The 17,809-nt window shown below is 45.3% G+C and overlaps 1 protein-coding gene across 5 annotated transcripts in view; it reads right to left on the reverse strand.

The window, feature by feature from the left end:
- Positions 1 to 132: 132 nt before the first annotated feature.
- Positions 133 to 17,809, reverse strand: part of LOC112264817 (gamma-enolase) — a 33,612-nt gene continuing 15,935 nt past the window's right edge. For 3 of the 5 annotated variants that reach the window (XM_024441670.2, XM_024441671.2, XM_024441672.2), the window contains 11 exons: positions 14,428 to 14,513; positions 14,133 to 14,228; positions 13,977 to 14,035; positions 13,525 to 13,594; positions 13,231 to 13,364; positions 12,790 to 13,012; positions 6,660 to 6,857; positions 5,965 to 6,166; positions 3,931 to 4,039; positions 3,709 to 3,767; positions 133 to 773 (listed from right to left, as the gene is read on the reverse strand). In XM_024441670.2, coding sequence (XP_024297438.1) covers positions 704 to 773; positions 3,709 to 3,767; positions 3,931 to 4,039; positions 5,965 to 6,166; positions 6,660 to 6,857; positions 12,790 to 13,012; positions 13,231 to 13,364; positions 13,525 to 13,594; positions 13,977 to 14,035; positions 14,133 to 14,228; positions 14,428 to 14,513 — 1,306 coding nt within the window. In that variant the 3' untranslated portion in view covers positions 133 to 703. Of the gene's footprint in view, positions 774 to 3,708; positions 3,768 to 3,930; positions 4,074 to 5,964; positions 6,167 to 6,659; positions 6,858 to 12,789; positions 13,013 to 13,230; positions 13,365 to 13,524; positions 13,595 to 13,976; positions 14,036 to 14,132; positions 14,229 to 14,427; positions 14,514 to 16,441; positions 16,673 to 17,809 lie in introns of those variants that run through there. The other 2 variants (XM_024441673.2, XR_006078614.1) reach the window with 2 other exon arrangements.

Here is a 17,809-nt window from a genome sequence, read left to right on the forward strand (position 1 = left end):
TTTGTGTGTAGGAAGAGATTGCCCCCAAATGCTGATCTGTCATTTTTGTATAGCAAAAGCGGGGGCGGTTGTAAGCCGATCCTAGATTTGTTAAACACTTTATTAATACAAAAAAAGAGAATGTCAGTGTGGTTGAAACTGTAAATTACCATTTTATTTCACACATGTCCTTTCATGACAGGCTTTCTGTCTTTCAACACAGCAATTCTGTTGCCAGGGTAACCAAAGGAAAGCAGAAACGGGGACAAGCATGGAGGAACAGGCCAATTCCTGCAAACATAGCAACACCAGGAGAGCCTTTTGAAGTAACCAAGAAACAACAACAAAAACGAGGGATGACTGCAGAGCCAGGAAAGGAAAGTGGAGAAGAGGACGAAGGAGGGAGAGCGCCGTTTTGGGTCGTCATGGGTGAATGAGAGCAAACAACTGCAAAATACAACGCATGTTCTTTTTATTCTCAGTCAGCCTGTAGTTAGTGTGTCCTTGTCAGCCATCAGTCGGAGTGTTGCTTTTTTTTGTATACAGCGCTGTGTGTTTCATTTTCTCTTTGACGCCCTTCAGGCTTCATATCTACACTTGTGTGTCTCTATGTGCACGTTTGTGTGTGTCGGTCGGTCTCTTTATATCTTGATCTGTCCATCTGTCTTTGTGTCTCCAAGTAACTGTGCATCTGGTTGGCGGCGATGTGTCGGTCTGTCTGGTCTCACAGGGCAGTGGGGTTTCTGAAGTTATAGCCTGCAAAGCGAGCTTGATCCCCCAACTCCTCCTCGATCCTAAAGAGACCAACAGAATGGACAAGGAGGGAAAATTAAAAAAAACGGTAAATGCATGTGAACAGAATTTGAATCTGACATCCATTTGCTCAAGGTAAAAGCCTGGGCAATCTGATCCTAGATCTGTGGTTAGGTTAGGGGGTGACTTCTACCTGCAGCTATAAACCCAGTGATCAGGGAGTTATAGTAGCTGTTAATGCTGCTGTGGGTGGGCATTCAGATCCTAGATCTGTGGTTACATACACCTCCACCCGCAACTATTAACCCTGTGATCATCATGGGAGATGTTATTAGGGGGTCATGCAATCTGATTCTAGATCTGTAACTCCTAACTGGAACCATTAACCCAGTGGCCAGGGTGTTATAATGGCTGCTAATGGTGCTGTGATTGGGTAAGAGGCCCTCCCTCCCCTGTCCTGTTAAGAGCCCAATGGGATTACACTGAGCGGATCCTAGGTGCTCTCCGTGCTCTGACTGGCTCTCACACATGGGGTGACACCGGCGTGTCGTTAGCATGCGCGTCACAGCAATTAGCTTGGCGACGCTTGTTTAGAATGGGATATGTGGGAATATGCTCTTGGCTACACTCTGGGCTACGGTCTTATATGTAGATACAGGACTAGATTCAGTTTACTGTAACTGAGTACTAACCTTGAACCATTGAGGGTGGATGGTGAAACTGACCTTAGATCAGTGTCTTGGGGCAACATTGTCCTTCTCCTATTCTTCCTTTTAGGGATTGTTGACCAGGAGCTTGTTGGTCTCTACATAGTCCAGCTATAGTATATGCTTGTGTAGCACGTGGGGATGTGTGAAACCTACTCCTCAGTCTGAACTGTCCTGCTTGCGCCGCCTCATTTGAGACGCTGGAGGGAGGACGGTCACATGTGTTTTTGAGGCAGAGGTCCCGAGTTCGTGCCAGGTATGGGCCGAATCGGGAGAAAGGGGTACTCGAAGCAAGCAGCGTGACGTCCTTTACACTTACAGTTGAAGTTGAAGTCAGAAGTTTACATACACCAACACAGGTTGGAGTCCTTAAAACTAGTTTCTCAACCACTCCTCAAATTTCTTGTTAACAAACTATAGTTTTGGCAAGTCGGTTAGGACATCTACTTTGTGCATGACAAGTCATTTTTCCAACAATTGTTTACAGACAGATTATTTCACTTCACTGTATCACAATTCCAGTGTTTCAGAAGTTTACATACACTAAGTTGACTGTACCTTTAAACAGCTTGGAAAATTCCAGAAAATTATGTCATGGCTCTAGAAGCTTCTGAAAGGCTAATTGACATCATTTGAGTCAATTGGAGGTGTACCTATGGATGTATTTCAAGGTCTACCTTCAAACTCAGTGCCTCTTTGCTTGACATCATAGGAAAATCAAAAGAAATCAGCCAAGATCTCAAAAAAATTGTAGACCTCCACACATCTGGTTCATCCTTGGGAGCAATTTCCAAATACCTGAAGGTACCACGTTCATCTGTACAAACAATAGTACGCAAATATAAACACCATGGGACCAAGCAGGCCATCATACCGCTCAGGAAGGAGACGCGTTCTGTCTCCTAGAGATGAACGTACTTTGGTGCAGAAAATGCAAATCAATCCCAGAACAACAGCAAAGGATCTTGTGAAGATGCTGGAGGAAACAGGTACAAAAGTATCTGTATCCACAGTAAAACGAGTCCTATATCGACATAACCTGAAAGTCCGCTCAGCAAGGAAGAAGCCACTGCTCCAAAACGGCCATAAAAAAGCCAGACTATGGTTTGCAACTGCACATGGGGACAAAGTACTTTTTGGAGAAATGTCCTCTGGTCTGATGAAACAAAAATAGAATGGTTTGCCCATAATGACCATCGTTATATTTGGAGGAAAAAGGAGGTGAAGAACATCATCCCAACCGTGAAGCACAGGGGTGACAGCATCATGTTGTGGGGTGCTTTGCTGCAGAAGGGACTGGGGCACTTCACAAAATAGATGGCATCATGAGGAGGAAACTATGTGGATATATTGAAGTAACATCTCAAGATCCCATTCTATGGTTTTTACTAGTTTTTCATGTTGTTTGTCTGTCATTTTTGTAATGACTTGGTGCTACCTATCTTGGTCAGGACGCTCTTGAAAAAGAGATTTGAAATCTCAATTAGCCCTTCCTGGTTAAATAAAGGTTAAATAAAACATTTAAATTTAAAAAGTCATCAGTCAGGAAGTTAAAGCTTGGTCGCAAATGGGTCTTCCAAATGGACATTGACCCCAAGCATACTTCCAAAAGTTGTGGCAAAATGGCTTAAGGACAACAAAGTCAAGGTATTGGAGTTGCCATCACAAAGCCCTGACCTCAATCCCATAGACAATTTATGGGCAGAACTTAAAAAGCGTGTGTGAGCAAGGAGGCCTACAAACCTGACTCAGTTACACCAGCTCTGTCATGAGGAATGGGCCAAAATTCACCCAACTTGTGAGAAGCTTGTGGAAAGCTACCCGAAATGTTTGACCCAAGTTAAAAATTGTAAAAGCAATGATACTAAATACTAATTGTATATGTAAACTTCTTACCCACTGGGAATGTGATGAAAGAAATAAAAGATTAAATAAATAATTCTCGACTATTATTCTGACATTTCACATTCTTAAAATAAAGTGGTGATCCTAACTGATCTAAGACAGCAAATTTTACTAGGATTAAATGTCAGGAATTGTGAAAAACCGAGTTCAAATGTATTTGGCTAAGGTGTATGTAAACTTCCGACTTCAACTGTACATGCAAAAATACACATACAAGTATATTATCATTCCTTTCCGATGCAGTATTTATTATGGAAAGATGATGATTTATGGTTGAGGTGCAGTATGCTTTCACAAGAAGCAATAGAAGCCACTGAGTACAATTTGGAGGGATAGCTAAAGAGGATCATGTTTGACCACTGACCTCATGAGCTGGTTGTACTTGGCCAGCCTTTCAGATCTACATGGGGCTCCTGTCTTAATCTGAGAGAGAGAGAGAGAGAGAGAGAGAGAGTGAGAGAGAGAGACATAATTAGAACAGATTTAGTGAAAGCAATACAATGTTGTGGTCAGATTTGTATAATGGTTGGGGTCTTCTGTATGGGATGCTCTGCATGTCTTTTTGAGTGAGCGAGTGCGTGTGTACCTGTCCAGTGCAGAGCCCCACCACCAGGTCAGCGATGAAAGTGTCCTCTGTCTCTCCTGAACGGTGACTGACCATCACCCCCCAGCCATTGGCCTGGGCTAGCTTACACCTGAGAGAGAGAGAGAGAGAGACAAAGGTGGGGGCTCGGAGACAAAAGGGAGGGAGAGTAAGATTAGAATAAGCATGAGGGTACTAAAAGGAGATGAAAGTAAATGTATGATTGATGGCTATATTAATACATTTTAATTGAACGACTTTGAATGACTGTTGGCTGTACTTACGGCCAAGATTATTGACAACAGTTATAGATGATGGATAGCTGTAAAATGTCAATGATTGATGGCTATGAGTGTTGTAACATTTGACAAGTATATACAGTGGTGCAAAAAAGTATTTAGTCAGACACCAATTGTGCAAGTTCTCCCACTTAAAAAGATGAGAGGCCTGTAATTTTCATCATAGGTACACTTCAACTATGACAGACAAAATGAGGGAAAAAATGTTCAGAAAATCACATTGTAGGATTTTTAATGAATTTATTTGCAAATTATGGTGGAAAATAAGTATTTGGTCAATAACAAAAGTTTATCTCAATACTTTGTTATATACCCTTTGTTGGCAATGACAGAGGTCAAACGTTTTCTGTAAGTCTTCACAAGGTTTTCACACACTGTTACTGGTATTTTGGCCCATTCCTCCATGCAGATCTCCTCTAGAGCAGTGATGTTTTGGGGCTGTTGCTGGGCAACACGGACTTTCAACTCCCTCCAAAGATTTTCTATAGGGTTGAGATCTGGAGACTGGCTAGGCCACTCCAGGACCTTGAAATGCTTCTTACGAAGCCACTCCTTCGTTGCCCGGGCAGTGTGTTTGGGATCATTGTCATGCTGAAGACCCAGCCACATTTCATCTTCAATGCTCTTGCTGATGGTAGGCTTTGTTACTTTGGTCCCAGCACTCTGCAGGTCATTCACTAGGTCCCCCTGTGTGGTTCTGGGATTTTTGCTCACCGTTCTTGTGATCATTTTGACCCCACGGAGTGAGATCTTGCGTGGAGCCCCAGATCGAGGGAGATTATCAGTGGTCTTGTATGTCTTCCATTTCCTAATAATTGCTCCCACAGTTGATTTCTTCAAACCAAGCTGCTTACTTATTGCAGATTCAGTCTTCCCAGCCTGGTGCAGGTCTACAATTTTGTTTCTGGTGTCCTTTGACAGCTCTTTGGTCTTGGCCATAGTGGAGTTTGGAGTGTGACTGTTTGAGGTTGTGGACAGGTGTCTTTTAGACTGATAACAAGTTCAAACAGCTGCCTTTAATACAGGTAACGAGTGGAGGACAGAGGAGCCTCTTAAAGAAGAAGTTACAGGTCTGTGAGAACCAGAAATCTTGCTTGTTTGTAGGTGACCAAATACTTATTTTCCACCATAATTTGCAAATAAATTCATTAAAAATCCTACAATGTGATTTTCTGGATTTCTTTTTCTCATTTTTTCTGTCATAGTTGAAGTGTACCTATGATGAAAATTACAGGCCTCTCTCATCTTTTTAAGTGGGAGAACTTGCACAATTGGTGGCTGACTAAATACTTTTTTGCCCCACTGTAGATGGAAGTAAAGTGTTGGCTATATTAAATATGGCTGATTGATGATCATACAAATGTAAAAATAAAGCTCATTATTTTCTTAATTCAATTATCTTTTATTTAAGTAGGTAACTGCCATTGAGATTGGCATCTCTTTTTCAAGGACTCCCAACCTGGCCAAGAGACAGACTTGATGACTACGGCTACATAAATGTGCATGACTGACGTCACACTTTACTTGAACCCTACCTACGTCATAAGGACTACATAACCTTGTTAAAGATCATCGTAGTGTTTCTCCTATATATTACCAGTTAATCTCTTTTTCAAGGACAACTTAGCCCTGCCTAGTGACTGAGATTGACAGATTGACTTGATAATTGACATCTATATATCAAAGTGATTTAGTGACCGGTCATGTGATGTGGGGTCATGTGATGTGGGTCACTTACGCCTGGATGGCTTCAGTGACAGAGCCGATCTGGTTGACTTTGAGCAGTAGGCAGTTGCAGGCCCGCTTCTCGGCAGCCTTCTCTATCCTCTTGGGATTGGTCACCGTCAGGTCGTCCCCGACAACCTGGATGCCCACGGAAGCCGTGAGGCGGGACCAGGCGGCCCAGTCATCCTGATCAAACGGGTCCTCGATGGACACCACTACAAAGAGGATAAGGGGAGAAGGGTTTAGTGGAGTGCACACTCAGTTAGGACGTGTACTCAGTCGTGGTTTGGAACAGAGGTTTTTCTATAGGGAGCAAAGTCGTAGACAGCCATAGTGTTGTAAGAGGAAATGTGTCGTGGGATCTTTCAACGTGAAGGTAGATATGACCTTGAACTTCTCTTTTGAATGTAAATGTAGGATCAGCCTGTTGCCTCTATAATTGTATTTACATTTTTTTCCCATAAATAGTGGGTATATTGTCCATACCTGCGCACAGCCCACACTGGTGAGTGTAGGCTATACGCAGGTATAAACCATACACCCACCCCCTTTTTCTCCCCAATTTCGTAGTATCCAATTATAAGTAGTTACTATCTTGTCTCATCGCTACAACTTCCGTACGGGCTCGGGAGAGACGAAGGTCGAAAGTCATGCATCCTCCGAAACACAAACCAACCAAGCCGCACTGCTTCTTAACACAGCGCCTACCTGGGTAGTCGTTAACGAAGCCTTGGTAGATGTCTGACAGCTCCTCTCCGCTGATGTGCCTGTCAGCGTCCGGAGGAGACTTGAAGTCCAGGTCGTACTTCCCCTTGCGGTAGAACTCGGACGCCGCCACATCCATCCCGATCACCACCTTATCCGTGAAGCCCGCTTTCTCGATGGCTGTCTTTATCAGCTCCAACGCTGAGGGGAGAGACGGAAAGAGGGAGGGGAGAGATGGGAGGAAAGAAAGGCGATAAGTGATGGGCGGAGGTAGAGAACGAGAGAGGAAGGCTGTACGGGTAGACTCTACCTAGCCTGTGAACCACTCTGTTTCTGCTCTGGCCTACTTGTCTTGTTGCTTGTTTGGTGACATGATACTGCTGTGTTGCTGAATGCAGAAATAGTCAAGTATCCAGGCTAGAGTGTTGGTCGAGAGTGAGTCAGAAAGGTTGCAAGACTACACACACCATTCTGTTCTCGATACTTGAGAGATACTACAGAGCAAAATCTATTCTAAGAGCCTACAGTTGACAGTCCTTTAGGCTTTTCACACTTCTTTTTGATCTTGCCAGGGTTTCAACTTCCTGTCACACCTAGCTACTTCTTCAATAGTGGGATCGCGGTATCACTTTTTCCCCAAGGCCCAGGGTTATCTCGCTCTCTCACTTACTCACACGCTCCTCACACGCTCGCTCACTCACTCACACGCTCACACACTCACTCACTCACACACCTTGGCTGTTGGGAAATGTGAGAGAAGAAAGTCTTGAGGAGGACACATTGTGACAAACATACAGATGGGCAGACACTGTACCAGAGGCAGGTTGGAAACTCATTAAAGCATACCACCTTGGATTTATGATTTTATCTCTAACACTATTTTAGATTTATTGCTGCTGTTGTCCCATAGACATTGCAGCAAAGACTAGATTGTGGGTGAAACGATTTGTCTATTGGTGTAAATGCCCATACAAGAATGTGGGCAACCAAAATATTAATATTGGTACAGTCCACTATTTTCAGTGCCCCCAACTATGGCTGTGGTGGCCACGGAATTTCGTCAGCCGGTGATTGTCAAGGAAATAACTGTCGGTCTCGCTGTAATTGACCGTTAATTAACAAACACATTTAGCATCTCCAGGCTTCCACACACAGCCTACAAGCCACTGATGCAGACCTTTGGAACATCTACATTTTAAAAAGTCTAATAAATCCATGTAATATAGCCTACACCTTCACAATAAACCCATTATTTATTTTAGACAGGTCTAAAGAAGCATGATATGAAGACAATTTCATCTATTTCAGAAGAACAGAATAGCATAGCAGTTGTCCTTATGTTAGGTCCTGATCTGGCTATGCCAAATGGCTGTGGGCTACATTAGTTCATTTAGCAGACAAGATTTTCTTAGAATTCCATGGCATTATTTTATAGTATGAAGTATACAATTGAACAAAGCTGAATAAAAGAGAAAGATATTTTCTCCAAACTATTTGAGGGAGTGCGCACATGCGACTATTCTTTGTTGAGCGGTTAACTTAGAAATAGGTACTCCTATATGCCTAATTTAGAGTAATGTAACTTTAGTTGTTCTACAAACGTTTTGATTGGTAATACATTGTAAGACTGCATGATGAGACTCTTAATTATGATTTGAAAAATCATCCGGCCGTGATTGGGAGTCCCATAGGGCAGCGCACAATTGGCCCAGCGTCGTCCGAGTTTGGCCTGGATAGGCCGTCATTGTAAATAAGAATTTGTTCTTATCCGAGTTGCCTAGTTAAATAAAGGTTAAATAAAATAAAAACATTTGGCTATTTCTTCACATTATAAGCGCAGCAATGTGTACACGACAGTAGGCTATAAGCATTAGCGGGAAAACAGCATTATCAAAATGTGATTATGCATGTAATGCTTTTATTATAAAGGTGCATGTGAATTTTGTTAAATAGCAAATGGGAGGACCGCTTCTGCCTTGATTATTTTTCATGCCATCTAGGTAGGCTATACTCCTGTTGTAAAGATAAGCAATGGTGCTTAGTATTAGGAAAGTTGAGAAATAAACATAGTAGGCCTAGCTGATTGGACCCTCCTCTTTTTAATAGAGGCCATCACACGCGCAATTGCATAGTCTATAGAAATGTTGAGCAACATGAGCTGTCATTAAGTGTTTGATTAGATAGTCGATGGCATTTGCATTGATGTCAGAGTGATTAGAGGGACAGTAGAGTGCTGAGTACCAGGCAGTTAGCAAATTTGCTACTAATGACCATCAACAGCATTAGAGCTTGGAGAAGCCTAATTACCGTGACTAAACGGTGCAACAGTCCTACCCCCAAGAGCATGTATCATTTAAACCCTGGTTAAAGTGTTACCAGAGTCGTGTTCAATGGGGCACACAGCAAAATGTTTTGAAACAGAAAACAAAAACGGAGTAGTCCATACTGCTTTCTTATGTTTGGTACGTAATGAACATGACCCAAGATAGAGGTAAAGTGCCATGGATATCCTATGGTTGGATTTGTACCGTAGATGTCTTGCTCGGGTACGAAGGTGAACTGTACTTCCGGCGCCGACAGAGATGGCCGCCTCGCTTCGCGTTCCTAGGAAACTATGCAGTTTTTTGTTTTTTTACGTGTTATTTCTTACACTAGTACCCCAGGTCATCTTAGGTTTCTTTACATACAGCCGAGAAGAACTACTGAATATAAGATCAGCGTCAACTCACCATCAGTACGACCAAGAATATGTTTTTCGCGATGCGGATCCTGTGTTCTGCCTTACAACCAGTGTAACGGAGTGGATCACATGCAGCGACCAAAAAAAAAAAACGACTCAGAAAAAGAGGGAAACGAAGCGGTCTTCTGGTCAGACTCCGGAGACGGGCACACCGTGCACCACTCCCTAGCATTCTTCTTGCCAATGTCCAGTCTCTTGACAACAAGGTTGATGAAATCCGAGCAAGGGTAGCATTCCAGAGGGACATCAGAGACTGTAACGTTCTCTGCTTCACGGAAACATGGCTAACTGGAGAGACGCAATCCGAAGCGGTGCAGCCAGCGGGTTTCTCCACGCATCGCGCCGACAGAAACAAACATCTTTCTGGTAAGAAGACAGGCGGGGGCGTATGCCTTATGGCCAACGTGACATGGTGTGATGAAAGAAACATACAGGAACTCAAATCCTTCTGTTCACCTGATTTAGAATTCCTCACAATCAAATGTAGACCGCATTATCTACCAAGAGAATTCTCTTCGATTATAATCACAGCCGTATATATCCTCCCCCAAGCAGACACATCGATGGCTCTGAACGAACTTTATTTAACTCTCTGCAAACTGGAAACGATTTATCCGGAGGCTGCATTCATTGTAGCTGGGGATTTTAACAAGGCTAATCTGAAAACAAGACTCCCTAAATTTTATCAGCATATCGATTGCGCAACCAGGGGTGGAAAGACCCTGGATCATTGTTACTCTAACTTCCGCGACGCATATAAGGCCCTGCCCCGCCCCCTTTCGGAAAAGCTGACCACGACTCCATTTTGTTGATCCCTGCCTACAGACAGAAACTAAAACAAGAAGCTCCCACGCTGAGGTCTGTCCAACGCTGGTCCGACCAAGCTGACTCCACACTCCAAGACTGCTTCCATCACGTGGACTGGGAGATGTTTCGTATTGCGTCAGACAACAACATTGACGAATACGCTGATACGGTGTGCGAGTTCATTAGAACGTGCGTTGAAGATGTCGTTCCCATAGCAACGATTAAAACATTCCCTAACCAGAAACCGTGGATTGACCACTGCTTTTAATCAGGGCAAGGTGTCTGGTAACATGACTGAATACAAACAGTGCAGCTCTTCCCTCCGCAAGGCTATCAAACAAGCTAAGCGCCAGTACAGAGACAAAGTAGAATCTCAATTCAACGGCTCAGACACAAGAGGTATGTGGCAGGGTCTACAGTCAAACACGGACTACAGGAAGAAACCCAGCCCAGTCACGGACCAGGATGTCTTGCTCCCAGGCAGACTAAATAACTTTTTTGCCCGCTTTGAGGACAATACAGTGCCACTGACACGGCCTGCAACGGAAACATGCGGTCTCTCCTTCACTGCAGCCGAAGTGAGTAAGACATTTAAACGTGTTAACCCTCGCAAGGCTGCAGGCCCAGACGGCATCCCCAGCCGCGCCCTCAGAGCATGCGCAGACCAGCTGGCCGGTGTGTTTACGGACATATTCAATCAATCCCTATACCAGTCTGCTGTTCCCACATGCTTCAAGAGGGCCACCATTGTTCCTGTTCCCAAGAAAGCTAAGGTAACTGAGCTAAACGACTACCGCCCGTAGCACTCACATCCGTCATCATGAAGTGCTTTGAGAGACTAGTCAAGGACCATATCACCTCCACCCTACCTGACACCCTTGACCCACTTCAATTTGCTTACCGCCCAAATAGGTCCACAGACGATGCAATCTCAACCACACTGCACACTGCCCTAACCCATCTGGACAAGAGGAATACCTATGTGAGAATGCTGTTCATCGACTACAGCTCGGCATTCAACACCATAGTACCCTCCAAGCTCGTCATCAAGCTCGAGACCCTGGGTCTCGACCCCGCCCTGTGCAACTGGGTACTGGACTTCCTGACGGGCCGCCCCCAGGTGGTGAGGGTAGGCAACAACATCTCCTCCCCGCTGATCCTCAACACTGGGGCCCCACAAGGGTGCGTTCTGAGCCCTCTCCTGTACTCCCTGTTCACCCACGACTGCGTGGCCATGCACGCCTCCAACTCAATCATCAAGTTTGCGGACGACACAACAGTGGTAGGCTTGATTACCAACAACGACGAGACGGCCTACAGGGAGGAGGTGAGGGCCCTCGGAGTGTGGTGTCAGGAAAATAACCTCACACTCAACGTCAACAAAACTAAGGAGATGATTGTGGACTTCAGGAAACAGCAGAGGGAACACCCCCCATCCACATCGATGGAACAGTAGTGGAGAGGGTAGCAAGTTTTAAGTTCCTCGGCATACACATCACAGACAAACTGAATTGGTCCACTCACACAGACAGCATCGTGAGGAAGGCGCAGCAGCGCCTCTTCAACCTCAGGAGGCTGAAGAAATTCGGCTTGTCACCAAAAGCACTCACAAACTTCTACAGATGCACAATCGAGAGCATCCTGGCGGGCTGTATCACCGCCTGGTATGGCAACTGCACCGCCCTCAACCGTAAGGCTCTCCAGAGGGTAGTGAGGTCTGCACAACGCATCACCGGGGGCAAACTACCTGCCCTCCAGGACACCTACACCACCCGATGCTACAGGAAGGCCATAAAGATCATCAAGGACATCAACCACCCGAGCCACTGCCTGTTCACCCCGCTGTCATCCAGAAGGCGAGGTCAGTACAGGTGCATCAAAGCTGGGACCGAGAGACTGAAAAACAGCTTCTATCTCAAGGCCATCAGACTGTTAAACAGCCACCACTAACATTGAGTGGCTACTGCCAACACACTGTTAATGACACTGACTCTACTCCAGCCACTTTAATCATGGGAATTGATGGGAAATGATGTAAATATATCACTAGCCACTTTAAACAATGCTACCCTATATAATGTTACTTACCCTACATTGTTCATCTCATATGCATACGTTGATACTGTACTCTATATCATCGACTGCATCCTTATGTAATACATGTATCACTAGCCACTTTAACTATGCCACTTGGTTTACATACTTATCTCATATGTATATACTGTACTCGATATCATCTACTGTATCTTGCCTATGCTGCTCTGTACCATCACTCATTCATATATCCTTATGTACATATTCTTTATCCCCTTACACTGTGTATAAGACAGTTTTTTTTGGAATTGTTAGTTAGATTACTTGCTCGTTATTACTGCATTGTCGGAACTAGAAGCACAAGCATTTCACTACACTCGCATTAACATCTGCTAACCATGTGTATGTGACAAATAAAATTTGATTTGATTTGATTTGGGTAATCCAACGTTTTAACCATTAAATCAACTATAAAATCCCTGTAGACCGAGGGTGACAACTGCGCTTACAGGTCACAAGACTGTGTTTCAAAATTAACTCTGCTGCACTTACCCTCACTGTTCTCCAGGATATTGGGGGCAAACCCCCCCTCGTCGCCCACGTTGGTAGCGTCCTGGCCGTACTTCTCCTGGATCACCCCCCTGAGCGTGTGGTACAGCTCGGAGCCCACCCGAAGCGCGTCCCTGAAAGACTCCGCCCCGACAGGAAGTACCATGAACTCCTGCATGGCTAGCTTGTTGCCCGCGTGGGAGCCTCCGTTGATCACGTTGAACGCCTAGGAAGGAGATAAGGGGAATTAGCAGTTAGGTCAATACCCATGTTCAGCAGATACTGGTACAGTTTCTAATTTCCTATATACAGCATCTGTTGTTTTTATCATACATACCATTATGGTAAAACCATTCACACAATGACTGTTTCAGTGTTGAATCATCGTTATTATGCTTCTGCTACACCTTCTCTGGTATAACCGTTATATAAGTAGTATCTTACTGGAACTGGCAGCACCAGCTCTGTGTTTCCTGCCAGGTCAGCGATGTGACGGTACAGGGGGACCTCTTTTTCTGCTGCACCAGCCTTGCAGATGGCCAGGGAGACTCCCAGGATAGCATTAGCACCAAACTGAGCTGTCGACGAGGAAGGAAATGTGACAAATTTCAAAAAGGTCTACCAAAATCCGGGTTCAGACAAAAGCCCATTCTCTCAGTTGATGGTGGACCTGAATTGATTGGGGGATACATCTTGACACATCTGATCTGTTTCTTTGGTAGGAACCGGGAGACTCACACTTGTTCTCTGTGCCGTCCATTTCAATCATCGTGTTGTCCAGTTGCTCCTGCTCCACAACACTGATACCCTATGGGACACGTCATTTTTACAACTCATTTATAAGCATATTAAAACGTTCATTAATATTGGTAAGTCATCGGGGACCAATTCTCTAATTCAACAAATGGATGGATGACCCGCGACATATCTGCACACAAGAAATATCTCATATTTGCAGCCACCTATGAGCCAAACCCTCAAAAGTACATATCATAGATATAACCGATTGGATTGTATAGAATCAGAGGTACACCATCATTGAGTTGCAAGATGTTCAGCTTATTTCTATATCTACGTTCTACAGCCGCAGCCCAATGTCTCTCTCATCTGCAAATCAATATGCACTCACACGAAAACATGACTGTCACCCTAGCTGACAAAACACGTCCAAATCACAGTCCCCAACTCACCGATGCTATGAGAGCAGGAGCCAGAGTGTCATTGATGTGGCCCACTGCCTTGAGCACACCTAGAGCAGAGAAAGAAGGCAGATGGGGGAAAGGAAGGACAAACATCATTCTGTTTACTCCAGCATTAGATGCACGTGCGCACACACACAAACAAACCTTTGCCCCTGTAGCGGCTCTTGTCTCCATCCCTCAGCTCTAGAGCCTCATAGATGCCTGTGGACGCTCCACTGGGCACTGCAGCCCTGAAAAGACCTGAGAGAGACAGAGAGAGAGGAAGGGAGGTGTAAGAGATGGCAACAGAGAGAGTGACGTTAGAGGGGAATGATCCGGGAAATCGTACGAGGCCTTGGACGGCGACGCTCTTCAGAATTTTATTGTAGCTTTTGGCTAATCTTAAGGCTCTTTGTACAGTGCGATACTATGCTTTGTAGACAGGCTTGAGAGGGGTCACCTTTCTCTGTGCACAGGTCCACCTCCACAGTGGGGTTTCCCCGGGAGTCTAGGATCTCCCTCGCAACGATGCTGACAATCGACATCCTGTGAAAGAGAGAGAAGGGGGAGAGAGAGAGAAGGGGGAGAGAGAGAGAAGGGGGAGAGAGAGAGAAGGGGGAGAGAGAGAGAGAAGGGGGGAGAGAGAGAGGGGGAGAGAGGGGGGGGAGAGAGAGAGAAGGGGGAGAGAGAGAGAGAGGGGGGAGAGGGAGAGAAGGGGGGAAAGAGGGGGGAGAGAGAGAAGGGGGGAGAGAGAGAAGGGGGAGAGAGAGAAGGGGGGAGAGAAAGCGAGAGAGATCAAGTGCCTCTATTTTTACCATTGCATTTGCACATACAGTAAGGAAGTGCATAATGGGAGTGCAAACGAAGTGTGCAGAGAGTGACATTACGGTTGCTGTAAACCATCATGATTTATGAAAGAGTTTCCCCATGTGAAGTTGGAATTGAATAGATTTTACAATGCTTCATGTACCAGGAGGTCAGATGGAGCTATTACCACGATAAAAGGACCAGACTAAAATCTATTCCCATGATGCTAAAACATGGCTCACTCAGACACTATGTCGCTATCAGGTGTGGAATCTGTGGACGGTCGGTGACTCGAGCGAAACGACGACATGGTTCCTAGTCACTTGGCCCACGACTCCATGAGACACAGGGAATCCGTCACCGCCATTGGTCAAGATTGGACTGTCGGCGCCCACCATGTCAAGCATTACCCAGAATAATAAGCCCTTGTACACTTACAGCTCTATTCCATGACAACCCCCCTCATTCTGTCAGCCATTACCGTGTAAAAATGGATGAACGTCGCTGTATGTTTTGCACTGAAATGTTTGTGGTGTTTGTGGTATACGTACCTTTCAGCCCTGTACTTTTCAGCGACTATGAATGTATTTAACCTTATGTTCTTCATTTAAATGCTTGTGATTTAATGGTGCCACAATATGCATAAATCCCTATCCACTTTCAGCCAATCAGCCCCATCCATTATCGTGGCTCATATATATGAATGCAGCTGTAAGTTATATAAGCCCTCCCTCCCAGCAGTGTGCAGCATGAGGACACCCATGTCCACACCGCACCTCCTGAAGATTGCAGTGCTCAGCACAAATACTCAGGGACAGAGTGATAAGAGGGGGGGAGAGAGGGAGGGGTGAGGCGATGGGGAGAAAAAGAGATAAATCATTAAATCCCTCCTTTTGGCTGAAGAAGAGAGGAGATTCAGAGATGGAGGGATGGAGGAGGAGAGAGGGACGGTTGGGTAAAAAAGGAGAGCAGGAAGGAAGAGAGAGAGGGACGCAGAAGGATAATTTTTGCAGGAGTGGCACCGATTGCACACATGCCAACACGGACGCATGGAGAGCAGTCTAACGCATGGCACACACACACACACTTTTGCAGACGTTGACACTATCCCTCTTCCTCTCTCACACATTCACTGTACATATATACACACACACAGTTGTACACATACTGATACAGACATTCAAGGTTCTCTCCCTCCCCTTCACTGTCTCTCGGGCACACATACAGACGTGTAGAGCTTCTCCTTTCCTCTCCCTGCCTCACACACTCACACACTAGCTCAAACACAATCACATTTTCTCCATACACACACACACACAGATCATGCACTGAGGCAACTTCATTAGAACCCAGACACAAATGCTCTAACACAAAACTGACACACACACACTCACAGTGAATCAATATAACACCTCGAACCCAGAGCCAGGCAGGGCTGGCACATTAGTTAGCATACACAACCATAATGCCTCACATACAAAACTAAGCAAGCAGCATCATCACCATCATCATCATCACCGCCACCTACTCCAACCCAGCACATCTCTGCTACTGGGAGGCAATCAATACAAGATGCAGGAATAATAAATCAGGGGATGACAGCCTGGAGAATGAAGAAAAGAGAGTGGAAGAGGGAGAGAAGAGAATGAGGATGTTCCATCGTTTACCTGCCGTTTGTGTGTTTCCGCCTAATAGGGAAAGCCAGAAAATAATGGAGAGACGGATGAGAGAGGGAGAGAAACAGAGAGAGGGAGGGGGAGAGCAGAGGAGGAAAACAGAGGGTGGGGGTCAAATGTGTGACAGAAGGGGGAGGGGATGACGGGATGACTCACAAAAAGACGCTGAGAAAAGAGGAGCGAAAGAGGGAAGAGAGTGGGGAGGGTTGATTCATTAGACAGAAAGAGGGAAGAGAGTGGGGAGGGTTGATTCATTAGACAGAAAGAGGGAAGAGAGTGGGGAGTGTTGATTCATTAGACAGAAAGAGGGAAGAGAGTGGGGAGGGTTGATTCATCAGACAGAAAGAGGGAAGAGAGTGGGGAGGGTTGATTCATTAGACAGAAAGAGGGAAGAGAGTGGGGAGGGTTGATTCATTAGACAGAAAGAGGGAAGAGAGTGGGGAGGGTTGATTCATTAGACAGAAAGAGGGAAGAGAGTGGGGAGTGTTGATTCATTAGACAGAAAGAGGGAAGAGAGTGGGGAGTGTTGATTCATTAGACAGAAAGAGGGAAGAGAGTGGGGAGTGTTGATTCATCAGACAGAAAGAGGGAAGAGAGTGGGGAGTGTTGATTCATTAGACAGAAAGAGGGAAGAGAGTGGGGAGGGTTGATTCATTAGACAGAAAGAGGGAAGAGAGTGGGGAGTGTTGATTCATTAGACAGAAAGAGGGAAGAGAGTGGGGAGTGTTGATTCATTAGACAGAAAGAGGGAAGAGAGTGGGGAGTGTTGATTCATTAGACAGAAAGAGGGAAGAGAGTGGGGAGGGTTGATTCATTAGACAGAAAGAGGGAAGAGAGTGGGGAGGGTTGATTCATTAGACAGAAAGAGGGAAGAGAGTGGGGAGGGTTGATTCATCAGACAGAAAGAGGGAAGAGAGTGGGGAGGGTTGATTCATTAGACAGAAAGAGGGAAGAGAGTGGGGAGGGTTGATTCATCAGACAGAAAGAGGGAAGAGAGTGGGGAGGGTTGATTCATCAGACAGAAAGAGGGAAGAGAGTGGGGAGGGTTGATTCATTAGACAGAAAGAGGGAAGAGAGTGGGGAGGGTTGATTCATTAGACAGAAAGAGGGAAGAGAGTGGGGAGGGTTGATTCATTAGACAGAAAGAGGGAAGAGAGTGGGGAGTGTTGATTCATTAGACAGAAAGAGGGAAGAGAGTGGGGAGTGTTGATTCATTAGACAGAAAGAGGGAAGAGAGTGGGGAGTGTTGATTCATTAGACAGAAAGAGGGAAGAGAGTGGGGAGGGTTGATTCATTAGACAGAAAGAGGGAAGAGAGTGGGGAGGGTTGATTCATTAGACAGAAAGAGGGAAGAGAGTG

This window comes from Oncorhynchus tshawytscha, linkage group LG13, assembly GCF_018296145.1.
Source record: "Oncorhynchus tshawytscha isolate Ot180627B linkage group LG13, Otsh_v2.0, whole genome shotgun sequence".
Taxonomy (NCBI): Eukaryota; Metazoa; Chordata; class Actinopteri; order Salmoniformes; family Salmonidae; genus Oncorhynchus; species Oncorhynchus tshawytscha.